Source organism: Cylas formicarius, unplaced genomic scaffold (assembly GCF_029955315.1).
Source record: "Cylas formicarius isolate icCylForm1 unplaced genomic scaffold, icCylForm1.1 PGA_scaffold_4__25_contigs__length_36172078, whole genome shotgun sequence".
Classification (NCBI taxonomy): Eukaryota; Metazoa; Arthropoda; class Insecta; order Coleoptera; family Brentidae; genus Cylas; species Cylas formicarius.
The window spans coordinates 35,404,570-35,418,683 of record NW_026844334.1 but is presented as its reverse complement, the minus strand read 5'-3'; the positions used below and the strand labels follow the sequence as shown (position 1 = coordinate 35,418,683).

At 33.2% G+C, this 14,114-nt stretch overlaps 2 protein-coding genes across 6 annotated transcripts in view; both read left to right on the top strand.

Moving 5' to 3' along the window:
- Window positions 1-362: 362 nt before the first annotated feature.
- LOC132701219 (chaoptin-like) overlaps window positions 363-14,114 on the top strand; it is a 701,991-nt gene continuing 688,239 nt past the window's right edge. For 4 of the 5 annotated variants that reach the window (XM_060668992.1, XM_060668990.1, XM_060668991.1 and 1 more), the window contains exon 1: window positions 363-580. The gene's annotated coding sequence lies outside the window, so the exon portion shown is untranslated. Of the gene's footprint in view, window positions 581-2,584; window positions 2,679-14,114 lie in introns of all 5 variants that reach the window. The other variant, XM_060668989.1, reaches the window with a different exon arrangement.
- Window positions 5,352-6,521, top strand: LOC132700661 (uncharacterized). The gene is made up of 2 exons (XM_060668136.1): window positions 5,352-5,765; window positions 5,826-6,521. The coding sequence occupies exons 1-2, from the start codon at window positions 5,352-5,354 to the stop codon at window positions 6,519-6,521; spliced, it is 1,110 nt and encodes a 369-aa protein (XP_060524119.1).

Genomic DNA, 14,114 nt, shown 5'->3' with positions numbered 1-14,114 from the left:
CCAAATTTTCAGCTGATTCTTTCGTGCCAGTTTAGCCTTCCTAGCGTTCTCAAAAAAGTTTAACCACAAACGCACGCTTTCGAGTACACAGAAAGGGGCAAGCTTGTTCGTCACGCAGTCTCATTGTCGTATACTGGAAAAACGCAAAGGAGATAAACATCAGCTTTTAAGCACTATCCAATTTGACCCAACCCCTCAAAAAAAGACCAACCTCAACTAGAAGGGCTCCATCCATCAACCTCACCTCGGTAGTTGCTGTGTTGCAAATGAAAAGCGTCGGCGTCGACGGTCGGGCTGTGTCGTTAGACCGATCCCGACGTTAACCCTATTCGCAGTATGAAATTTTAGTTGTGCGCGACGCTTTGAATCGGACGCAGGCATTTTGCTACCTTCCCGATCGAAGTACGGCGCGTTGTTGGTAGAAATCGACGCGGTAATAGTAATTTCATAAATTATAAGTGCTTGATTTTTTATTTTCTACAGTTTCAAGTTATATTTTTGTGGCGTTTGTGGATTGCTGAAATATCCGAACTGAATGCCATCATCGAAATTTAATTTTTCTGGGACGCTGTTTTTACAGGTTTGTTTCGCATGTTTGCTGTTAGCGTTTTAAGGAGTAAATTACCTACAATTATTGACGACGCTTTTAGACACACCAGTCCCTTTTCGAGCGAAAAAACTGCAGTCCCGCGTTTTCTAATAAAAACCACTGCTACTGCTAACTTCATATGTAAATTAGCACTACCACATTTAAAATTCCGTTTATAGGTTAGGTTTTCCGTAAATATTGCCTAAAATATTTATAACGCATATCAAGAGGAAAACCACTTAAGGAGTATTTACTTTCCTATGAGGAAGCACGAATGAATGCTGGGAAATACGATGAATATATGAGGAAATCCAAAGTAATCTGCAAACAAGGCAAACTGACGTACTCTGCACCGACCGATCGGGAAGATACCCAAGCTTGATATGGTTTTATTTCTATTTTTTTTTTTTAAATCACTAGAAAACATGGCCAATACTTCAATATGGGTCGCACCTACTCTTGTAATTGCTATCTTGAAAATAAATAAGGACTAAAAGTTCAGATTTTCACGAAATTATATATTTTTACATGACAATTGTTTCGACAACACCGTGTCTTTATCAAATGTCACATGCCAGTCATGCTGTCAACACCTTTTATACATTTATTGTAATTAGTGATTAGTTGGGGCTATGGTGTTGTGTTGAAGACATTGTAGGGCATTTTGCTGTTCGGTTTTTCCGGATCGTACCAGTAGACTTCTTGTGTTAAATCACACAGCAAATTATAGCTTGCAAAAAAGAGATGTTTTGAGTTTGTCAGATTGATCTTTAGGCTCTTTGTCACAATAAATTGAGAATTTATAGCACCATCCATTATTGCCACATAAAGTCCACAGTTTGAATCCGAATCTTTTCCGTTTTGCTATTATAATATATTTTATTGCGTGATAGCAAGTACTACGTTTAGACATGCTTCGCCGTTTTGAAATATTTAATATTATCATTTATTTTTTCAAAATAAATAAGAACTAAAAGTTCAGATTTTCACGAAATTATATATTTTGACATGACAATTGTTTCGACAACACCGTGTCTTTATCAAATGTAATAATTACAAACTCCCTGAAATAATGACCATAAAACCTTAATTAATGTTGTTGCGAGAATTGAAGTTACTCCACACGAAATGGATGAAGGAAAAACGAAGACACGAGTATAGAAAACGACATTCAAACAACATTTATGTAAAGGTAATAATTTCTGAATTGTCTCATATATTTATTTCCATAGAATTTGACACATTTGATTATAAAGTTCGAACAAACATTTCTAATTCAAAAATAGCTGAAAGCAAGCCAGTTATTACAAAGTATACCGTATAAAGGTTTCAACTTTAACTTACAACACTCGTACATTAATAGAGAATTAGACTGTTTAGGGATCGATTGTGAATTAGCAATTAAGGACATCAACGATTCTAATTTAAACAAACATGTAATAGCGAATATAATAAACTCTCAATTAATAGATAACAACAAACACAAGAGAACTTGTAAAAACTATCAAAAACAAAGCTTGTGAAAATAATATAATATTTACACGTGCAGATAAAGGGAAGACAGTCATAGCTATCGATCTCCCAGAATATATTTCAAAAACCAACAATTTTCTTAAACCAGAACTTTTCCAATGTATATATAACACGGTCCTACCGAGTTATATCAAAGACAAGTCAAGGAAGTAATTACTAACTCCACACTATTTAGTGACTAAGACAAATATGTTTTAACAATTTTGATGCCACGACCGCCGAAATTATATTCTTTAGTTAAATTTCATAAACAAGATTTGCCCATTATTTTTTGAACCGGGAGCTAAATTAATCCAGTTTCTTTTCACCCAATGTTACCACTGTTTCCACTGCCCCACTCACACAAAAATAAACAGGGATACTTCGTATATCCTGACTGCTGACTTAGTAGAACTCCCACAATTTTAAAGTCACCACAAATCATTAACCTATTGTCCTTGAATTTGATTTTCATTTGCATAGGACGAGTAACTGGTGCAGAAGCGTTGTGCAAAAGAACAGCTTCAAGGCTTTTCTTGAATTAGTCAATAAAAAGCCTTCAGTCTTCAGAATTGTGGTATGTATGTTTCTTTATTAGATTTGGAATATTGGTGCAATAAACAAGTGTTCAAAATAGCCTATATATTCTTCTCGCGCTTCCTGAAATATGCAATTTTAACGTCTTCTGACAGTAAATTTTTATTTCGAAGTCTTGATGCTAAAATTTAAGAAAGACCCTTAGGTAAACCTAAGTCTCTCACGAAGTCATTCAGTTCTGATTGCGAAAATAACTCTGATTGCAACAATCGCGGGTCTCTTCATCTATTTCAGTTTAGAAAAACTGGTGGTATCTGTCTCGATTCTCGGGAATTGGAACATATGGGTCATGATGTTCGGATAAACAATGTTTTTTTTGGTACTATATAAACGAATATTGCACATCTCTCTCCATCATAGGTATTCACTATCATCTGGTAACTATTTCTCGTAATGGTGGTAATGCTTTCTGAATACCTAAGTTTATTGGAAATAGATGAGGGTGTTTTTTTTCTAGTGAAAAAGTGTAAGCACCCCAAAACAACCAAAATAAAGCCTACATGATAACCTGCGGAGAAGTTATAAAATGCCCTCATGATTATTTTTTGAGTCTGCTAAGGTAAAAGTTTCTGGTTGTTTCCGTGGAAAGCTGATCCCAGAGCCTACACAACAGTCCACAGCATTCACTTATTTGTTCAATTCATGATACAAAGGGAAATAGGACTGGACTCAGTGTAGAACCCCGCGGGATCCCCTTGTATTGTCTGTTCAAATTGAGAGAACACCTTTTCAGAATATGCAAACAATTTGTTGTCTACCAGTTAGATCGGATTATACAATGTGCCAAGAAACGCCTCTTGTGCCGTACTGCTCTAGCTGAATACTGTGAATATACATGTTAACATAATGGGGACGGCGTAACGGTTTCAACCCTAAATAAAACTCTCTCCATAACCCAAAGCACTTTTGTATCGGAACACCTATTACATTATTGGTTGCTTTAGGCTCTTCGGTGTAAGTCGTACTGCTGTTTGTTCGTTCGTAGCTGGAACAGCATGCCGCGCGTCCGTCCTGACTAAGCATACGTGCCTTTTGGCGGCCATTCAAAAGATATCGCTAACATACATATCAAAATTATAATAAATGTTAGAAGGAAAACTTTTTAAAATTGTATTAGTGAAGGCTTGCACTTTCATGTCTCAGAACACAAAAATTATGTTCTCAGCAAACTTGCTGCAATCTTTATGTGAATAGAAATTAAAAACCTATTTAATTTATTATTTATTTTAATACTAATAATAATAATAATAATATTTTAAAATCCGGGATTTTAGCAGAATTGTAATGTTTTTCCCAATTTTTTTTTGAAAAATATACGGTATTAAGTATTAGGTATTGGATTTCAAGAAAAATCCTTGCACATGTCCATCATAAGATTTTCTTGCACATTTATTGCACTAACCAGAAAATATATTCTTTGGATTCTATGTTCCTTTTTTACATTGGCCACCATTTTCTGAAATTTTGGAATTCTGTGTCAAATTTCATGTAACACACTTCTTACTTTACTTACTTATGAGCAAAACAATAAAAAACAGAAATTTCATTTTGAAATGAAGATTGAGGACCAGTAAAGTACTTAAATTGTCACAGTTACATTTCTGCCAGTGAAGAAGGTGAATGTGGAGACAAAAAGAAGTAATTTGTTTAATTCAAAATATCCAGAAAGATCCATTACAAGATCCAAACTGAGTAAAATTGAGAAGAAATTTTTGACAATAGGCCATTGTTTTATTATTATATTTTTATCGCTATTGCTGCAGAAGCTTGTAATTTTCGAATGCATTTTAAAAATTACGAGCTATCTCGTCTTCGATTGTTACCTAATTGCTTTCTTGTATTCAATGAATACATTTTTTAAAAGTGAAAGTTTTAACTTCGGCTTGAAGCTAGAGGGAAGCCACTTTCCAAAGTTTATTTATTTGAATATTCCGCCATATTTCACTGTACTCTAATTACTTTCTTTTCGATATAAATTTAGTAAAATAAAATATGATACCTCGATTTCATATCCGTTATTCCAATGGAGACAATAACTACGCTGAGTTGTTTTAACATGCGTCCACAAAAGTGAAACAGCGCAAAACAACTTAAAGCAAGCAATTTCATAATACTGTTTCATGAAATTTACAATAACATTTTTTATCTACAACCATTTAATAATAGACGCATAATACTTCTGACAGTGAGAGTATTATGCTACGCATAATACAACAAGTGTAATTATATCATAAAAAAACAAGTGTAATTATATCATAAAACAACAAGTGTAATAAAATATTCTGGAATTCTTAATAATCCGGGCTTCAATTAATCGGCGCAGAATTCACACATTTCATTTATTATTTTTATGAAAATTTACTATAAAGTTACCCATATTAAAGTCATACACACGTTACCAATTCAATTCTATTATTCAAAAACAGTTCAAAAAATACAAACCAATATGACAATAATTAAAAAGAATTAGTAGGCCGTGCAGGCTAAATCTGACAGCGCGCAGCGGGTATCCATAGCGACAGCTTACCCGACGCGACGCTCATCGTGAATACAAACATTTTCTTTCATGAAATAATAATTGTAAAGTAAATAATATTCATATAGAGAAGCTTTAAAATTTCGCCTTGCAATTAAAACATAAGATTTAATAAAAATGGATTCTGAAAACGAAGTACTAACACCCCCGGAAATTCGAGCGGCAGCGGAAGCTGCGTCTCTGGATTTACTTCCCAAGAAATCAAGAAACAATTATGAAATTGCCTACAACAATTTCATGGATTGGCGATCAAGAAACAAGGCCACCTCCTTCTCTGAAGATACATTATTAGTGTATTTCAAAGAATTGGCTAAAAAGTATAAGTCGTCCTCCTTGTGGACGTTTTATTCCATGCTGAAAAGCACACTTTATATTAAACACAATGTCAAGATCGACCACTACGCGAAGCTACATGCTTTATTAAAAAGACAATCAGAAGGCTATCAACCCAAAAAATCTAAGGCATTTACCGGACAGGAAATAAATAAATTTATTTATGAAGCTCCTGATACAAAATATTTGGCTACAAAGGTAAGGAATGATAAGACGTTACATACCTACGGTATTTACCAAGAGGTGTTAATTTTTTAGGTTGCATTAATTATGGGAGTGATGGGTGCATGCCGCTCAAATGAACTACATGCAATGAAAATACAACACGTTACATTTTATGAAGGTTGCACTAGAGTAATAGTTCCCGTTACGAAGACCAAGATCCCTAGGAATTTTACTATTACTGAGAAGTTCCATGATATTGTTAAAAAATATGCAAATCTGAGACTGCCAAATGCATCAGATTCTTTTTTTATGAATTTTCAAAATGGAAAATGCACAAAACAAGTTATCGGCATTAACAAGTTTGCCAAAATGGGCAGAGAAATTGCAAGTTTCTTACAAATCAAAAACCCAGAAAGATATACCGGGCACTGTCTACGACGATCTTCAGCCACATTGTATGTCGACGCAGGGGCAAGTATGACAGCTCTGAAGCGCCACGGAGGCTGGAAGTCGGCTTCTGTAGCTGAAGGCTATATTGCAGACTCGCAGAAGAACAAGACCGATGCAGCTACTAAAATATTAAGTCAAATCAACCCTAATTGTAATATTAATAACAGTACTTTTGTTTCTACCCCCTCACAATATCCAGGTATGTCTACTATTACGAGCGAATCTTCTCATAACACTTTTTCGATTAGTAAAGACACCACGGACATTAGTATTGGTACTACACCAACTACGATGAATTTCAATAACTGCCCTAATATAACAATCAATTTTATGAAATAGACAGAGTAATACATAATGATCCTATTAAGCGTCAATTTAAAAATAATTGTGTGCTGAAGTGTAAATGTTAATTAAATATTATTAAACTTATTAAATGTTCAATCCAGGACTTTCATTGAATTTATTCCTTATTACATCACAACTCATAACACATAAACATATAACATAAACAGCATACATAAACAGTAACCAGTGTTGATATTGAGTGAATGGTAGAATCTAAAAATGTATGATATTATGTTCCATTTCATATAAAGCAAGTTAACATCCACTTCCGGCCTAACCGGAAGTGCCACCATCTTGAGAATATTCTAGCTGAATTGCTCTGCCATCAGCATTAGCTTCCTACCGAATTTTCAGGTTTCTCCCATGTATAGTTTTTTTTCACAATAAAATGACACATTTCAATTCCGGTGAGGTACCCTATATAAGTGGATGGTTGTAGATAAAGTATAGTATTTGACTCGAGTATTATGGACCATAATAAACTCAGATGATTATAACACTCGCCGCAAGCGGCTCGTTTTATAAATCATCCTCGTTTATTATGGCCTTCATAATACGCTCGTTAAATAATATACTATTAATTTACCAACTATCATCAAATATTAGACACATAATTATAATAGAAAAATTATACCATAATTATTTAAAAATGATGTTTCAGTGTAAATTCGTAGAAAATTTGTGGAAACAGGGTATATCAAAGATTGACTACGTCCAGGTTGTCGAAAAATAATCAAAACACAACATTAAACATTTTATTAGAAGTTAATAATAATTCCCATCGTGCATCTTCTGAGGTAGCTTTACATATTGATGTTATCCAATGAACAGCTTTGCGTGTATTAAAAGAAAAAAAGTAAGATCCGTACAGGATTACATTACTATGGGAGCTGGATGAAAGTCAATCAATTAGAAATTTTCAATATGTTACCATCTTCCATTACACAAAAGGCCTGGTTCTTCATATTTATTATTGTGTTACATAAGGTCGGCTTCAATTCAAACTTAAGAGGTTATCGGTCACATACTTGTATTTATTAAACTTCCCCTTCTCTTGTGCAGATGCGCGTTAGCCCGAACATAGCCGAATATCATTTATACTGCGCATGCGGACCCCGACCATTGGCGAAGATTTTCAGTTAAAACTAGAATAAAAGCGCCTGCGCCAACCCGTACATACCCGAAGATTCAAAATTTTTTTGCGCCCTCGCATCCGAAACCCGAAACCTGAAAATAATGACTCAATTCCTACTCTAGCAGTTTCTTTCCCAAATTCAAATCAGCCTGATATGCCAGATAGTTAGATTTGCTTTCAACAGGATGGTGCTCCCATTTTGCTAGACAAGTGGGTGGATCTGTAAATACGTTATTTCCCGGATAGTGGATTGATAGAAGATCTCTAGAATGGCATGCCAGACCTCCAGAAAGTCCTAGAATTAATATGACGCAAAATTCGAAAATGGATTTCAAAAATAGAGTTCTATTTAAAAAAAGATACCTGCTATCGAGATATAGACCCACCCTCTTTTTTTAATGCAAAACATGCGCAAAAAAAATATAATGGATTTATGGGAGTATTTGTTTGTGAAATTAAATAGTTGATTTTTTATCCTTTCGCAGCATATATTTGCTGCATGGTTAAGCTCATACACTTTTGTGGTTAAATAAATAAACATATTAATAAGTAATTATTGGGAAAATTTTTTCCAATTTTTAGTTCAGGAGCTAGGTTATCAAAGAATTTTATGTTACTGTGATCCAAAAAGAAACTTATTTAGTCCACGTCATAAAGGATCGAGAATTTATTTTGTGACATGGAAATTTAATTATAAATATTAAACTATTTCCGCTTTTGTCCTAAATACAAAATATTTCCGGCGGACGGGTTAAATAAAAAGAACATGAACGCACGGTTGTAAAATAAACGATTTGAGACGTATTCTTTGAGAATATTACAAACGGGAACGCGAAATTTCTATTCCGCTTTCGTTAGTGAAACTTCAGACGAAACATTTCCCGGCACGGTTTTAAACGAAGGATAAAGAAGAAAAACTGAAGTGGAGGAATTTAAAAATTCCAGAAACTTCTTAAGCAGACTTGAAATATTTTGCATTGCCTCCCTTAAATATGAAGGGGCTTTTGTATTTAATGATCCTGCTCATTTATTCTCGCGTTGATTTCTATTTCGAGTGGTGACCGATTTTGGTTTACGTAATGAAGATTAGTAGACCAACTGCATCCCATTTCGGAATGTCCAAAGTAATTTTAATAAAAGAGAAATTAAATACATTTGATTAAATTGGTAGGGGACTGAATTTGCCAGTGCCATAATATTATTTTTACTAGTAATACCATGGAAAAATTTTAGTTATAATTTGATTTCCAATGATATCTGGTGAGAAAATTTCACAACAAAATAGGTTTCAAATTTACAATATACAATATAATAATATTTTCACCAATATCAAAAACCAGTTGCGTTGGGTATCCTTTGGTGTCATTAGAAATAGCTTGAATACGAGTTCATTTCAAATGAATTTCGTCACTTTTTGGAGTAGGATGGAAATGAAGGGCAGATACGAGAGAGGTGAAAAGCAGTTAACAATCTAATACCTTAAAGGTGTGCCTTCAATCATCAATATCTCAGTAAAAAAATGTAGGTGTTGTTTTCGTGCCTATTATTTACACTAATCTTGCCTAATTGCCTGCTAAATTTGATATTCTTGTTGCTTATGAAAGTTTCGTTAAACCTGCTTGTATTCTAATAACCGAAACCCGGTCAAGGCGTGCATTCCTGGTTGCACCATAGCTATACCAGGCTATACAATTTTTCATTCTTTAGCACGTAGGGCGATGGTACTTATATTTACATTGATGAACATGTTGCCGGTACATACAGCGCCAAACAGGGTCAGGTGATGGACATTGGACATGGAAAATACATGAACAATTTTATCACAAATTTACAATATTTATATGTTATTTGAAATTTTATCTGCTCACATCCATGGAATACCTGTTCCTAGATTTTTTGTGAGATTGTAATCTTAGTCAACTTGATGAAGAACACAAATGCTTTCCAGAGAACGATGCTCCATCAACACTTGACCTCAGATCCCAATTTACTTAACAAAGTTTAGATTCATTTCCCCATGGAAAAATATTATGTGACCTTAAGCAGGTTAATAATCGCAATGGAGGCCAGTACTGAAAAGCTTTGGCTAATTGGAAATCTATTCAGACAAATAAAACATAATATAATGGTGTATATTTTAAGCCTCCGGCGTTGCTGTCGCTTATGCTCTGCACAGAAAAGGTTCTAATACTTGGAGATTAGAATAGGGAAGTCCGCCTTCGAAAATAATGTACTTAATAGGCCCAAAGCTTTCTGTTCTTGTATCACACAGCACCTATCGTCTAGGGCATCCCTTCCTGTCATCAGAACTACCTTGGGGGAGGTCTCCTATGACCACGAGTTCATTCCACCATCATCATATTTTGCTATTGTGCTTGCTGATTAACCTATTCTGGCTAATGCCTAATCTACCGCCTTCGTATGAGAGTTCTATAAATCTAAATGCCTCAAGATACAATCACTTTGGACGTAAAAAAATTCTTTCGGAGCTAAAAGAATGTTCTGCTCATAGACCGGATGGAAGTTCCAGCCTATCGAAGTGCTTGCAGAACCTATTTATATTATTTTAGAACATCTTTGGACTTTACTGTAACATAAAAATATACTTTCCCTGCAGAGCAGCGCATTTTCATAGAGTTATAGATCGTGGTTTCTTTTTTTTTTGGCCTGATGTTTGGGCTAAGAAATTACTAGCGAATTTCAGAGGAATGTTTCAGTGAAACGCTTCTTTAAAAAGGTTAAAAACAAGTATATATCAACTATCAATAGACTCGGCATGCACAAGTTGTTTATAATTTTGCAAACTTACTTGGCACATTTAAACATGGTTTAAAAAAATGAAAGTGTTGAATATGTAGGCTAATTCAAAAAGACATCTTCATAAATCGAGATTATAAAAATTAAATAAAATTTTTTGTTTGTCAAAATATGTTCAATTTCTATTTTATTGTCTAATTGAGAAGTAAAGAAAAAAGTGAATAAATTTTAAGTAAAAGATTTTATAACGTATTTTACCGACCTTATTCTGATAAGAAAACAATATTACTGTAAACAACACATCTCTCTTCGTCGTATTCGTAATAATATTCGATGGAAGATGAACCAAACGTGAGGAGTATCCAGGGGTCAAAAAGATTGAACTGAGGTGGCTTTTATTTGATGAAAATCCATTTATCAAAGCAAATAAGAACCAAAAGTACAGATTTTCACGAAATTATATATTTTTACACGACAATTGTTTCGACAAGTAACAACACAATAGGAACATTTTTAAAAAACAATAAAACTAAATGTCCAAAATCTCAAAAATCATGTATCTATAGGCTGAAATGCGGATCTTGTCCTAAAATTTATATTGGACAAACAGGTACATCCTTCAAGAAACGCATTAACGAACATAAAAGAGCGTTTAAAAACAATAGTCTAGATAACAATTATGCTACACACTTAAACACAGAAAAACACATTTTTGACGACAATTTTGATTTTACATACAGCCACAAAAAGTAGAAAATTAAGTTCATTGAAAGCCATCGAGATTAACAAACTGAGACATACAAATGTATTGCTTAACGATCAATTAGATTTGAACACCTCTCCTTTGTTTACAACTTTAATTAAAGTTTTATGGTCATTTTTCGGCATATATAGTAGCAGGTATTCTGTAAATATTCCATTTGATAAAGACAAGGTGTTGTCGAAACAATTGTTATGAAAAAATATATAATTTCGTGAAAGTCTGAACTGTCCGTTCTTATTTATTTTGTTCAAAAAAATCCCAATCAACCAATTAAAGTTGGGACGGGCTTCTATAAATAATAATGCGGTTAAGATGATGAATTATTGTTTTTCAATATTAAAATACTCAGAAGGTGTTTTTATAATAATCTAACGCGTGTGAAAATTATTTAGACAAGAACGCCGAAATAGCCGAATATATAGTTGTTAGGGCTAGTAATTCGACACCATAAGTGAAAATAAACAGGATCTTCCAATAAAGGAGTAAGGTTTTTATTAAATTTATTTTGATCGTTTGTTTTTATTGATACGTTTCAAGGATAACGGAGAAAAACTAGTTCCATAGAAGTTATTACCGTCAAAGCAAATTCTAATAGTTGCGGCTACTCACACTTAACCATGTTTTCTTATTATATGTTAAAATTTCAAGAAAAAACGGAGGTTTTTGCAACAAAAGCGATAACTGAAACGCGAGAAAAGAACATTTGAACTCTCTACGAACGAACGACTAAATAATGATTTAAAAATCAAGTATGGATTTCAAGAAAAATGCACACGTCCATCTTTTTTTTGCGCATTTTTAGATGTAAATTGAAAATATACAGGGTTCTTTTTTTTATGGAACACCCTTATCTAAATCCATTTTAGAATTAGCTAGTACCAGTGGAGTTCTTAAATGGTTACAGTTATATTCCTGTCAGTAAAGAAAGTGAACATAACACATCTAAATAAAATTAGGGGAACTGAAATTTTAATTGTTGAAATATCCAGAAAGATCCACTACAAAATCCACAGTGAATAAAATTGAGAGAAAAATTATAGAAACATTGCATGTAAGAGAAATTAATTTATTTGGTACTTTTTACAAAACTTCTGGATTCCTCCTGCGTCGGTTTTTGCTGAGTCAAAATTGCTGACGTTTCGCCAATCATCCTGTTGGCTTCTTCAGAGCTTGACTGAAACTGTCTCAGTTAAGTCTGAAGAAGCCAACATGATGATTGGCGAAACGTCAGCAATTTCGACTCAGCAAAAACCGACGCAGGAGGAGTCTAGAAGTTTTGTAAAAAGTATTACAGTAGCCTGTGGAAGTTTCTTTGAAAAATTAATTTGTTTGGTGTTGAAACTTCTTGACAATTTGCTAATCGCTTTAAACACCCTTCCAAAACATTACTCAGGACATTTTCATTAGTTTGCCTTATTTTGTATTTAATTCTAAATTTTAATAATTTAAGTTTTGTGTTATTTATACACTTTTGATTTTAAATCCCCCACAGAGGAAAAAATCCAGTGCAATCCATTCCATTGATCCCCTTCTACCATCCACTATTGGAGAAATGTCGTATTTAACTATTCACGCACTTGTCGATCAAAATGGGGTAGAACACTATTCCTGTTAAGACCAAATTTGTCTATCTGGCATATCAGATTAATTTGGACTTGGGAAAGAAACTGCGAAAATAGGAACTTCGTTTTGAATTTTGTTATTCAAAATCAATTCCTAAACATTTATTTTTTTGAGGATGTTTTGTATGATTTTCTCTCATTAATTGGGGATTATTTCTACTCCAAGACTTACAATTTTGTTTATTTATAGCTTCATAACTAAACAGCTTTTGACGATGAACAAATGGTTGCACATTATCATCATAGTTTCACAAAACTGTAGTTTGTGGTCGGAATCATCTTCATTCAACTCTTGTAGCAATATGGTCTTGTACGGATGATATTTTTCTTCTTTAATACACGCAAAACTGTTCATTGCCTAACATCATTCTTTGAAGCTACTTTAGAGCAAGCACGATGAGGATTATCCTTAACTTTTAATAAAATGTGTAACCTTGTGTTCTCTTTAGTTTTTCGACAACGTGGCCGTGGACGATCTTTTACGTGCTTTCTTTTTATGAATTTTGAATATGGAATATGTATTCATATTCTCTTTCTTTACTGACAAAAATGTGAATGTAACAATTTAAGAACTTTACCGATACCAGTTACGTATCTATTCATTTCAAAAGTAAATTTGCCTTTTTTATTCTTTTGCCCATAAAAATTAAGAGATACCTATAACCCTATACTTTCCTATATCTATTGTTCTTATAAAAGGCATTAACTTTGTCAAAGGATACATTAAACGTGTATATGCTATTAGCCACAATATAATTAGACTTCTGGACATTCGAAACGACTAGGTAAAAGTTACTCAGAGGTTTACATTACCTACGTGAATTATACGTGAAATATGACACATAATTCGAAAATGGACTTAAAAAATGTATATTTTGTTTTTTGTATATTTTTTGTGTATATTTTGTTTACTGCAAAAAATGCACGTATCATAATGTAATGCATTTTTCTTGAAATCCAATACCTTATTTGTTGAGAATGATAATTTTAATTTTTAGTTGAATCAGAATGTTTACTCAACAATTATTAAATTTTAATTTAAGTACAAATAGTTTGGCTTCATATAAATATTTAAGTGTTTTTTTTTAATACTTTTTTTTGCACTTTTATATGGTTTGAGATTTTATTTTGTATCTTTTCATATATATAGCTTTTATTACAAAAGTTGGTGGTTTAGAAGTTATGGCCAATTTTGTGCAACAACTTATGAATTTTATTTTAAATCTAACTGACCCTATATAATAACCAATTCTAGTTAAGTTTTTTTTACATTAATTACTTAAATTCAATATAAAATCAACATATTTTTG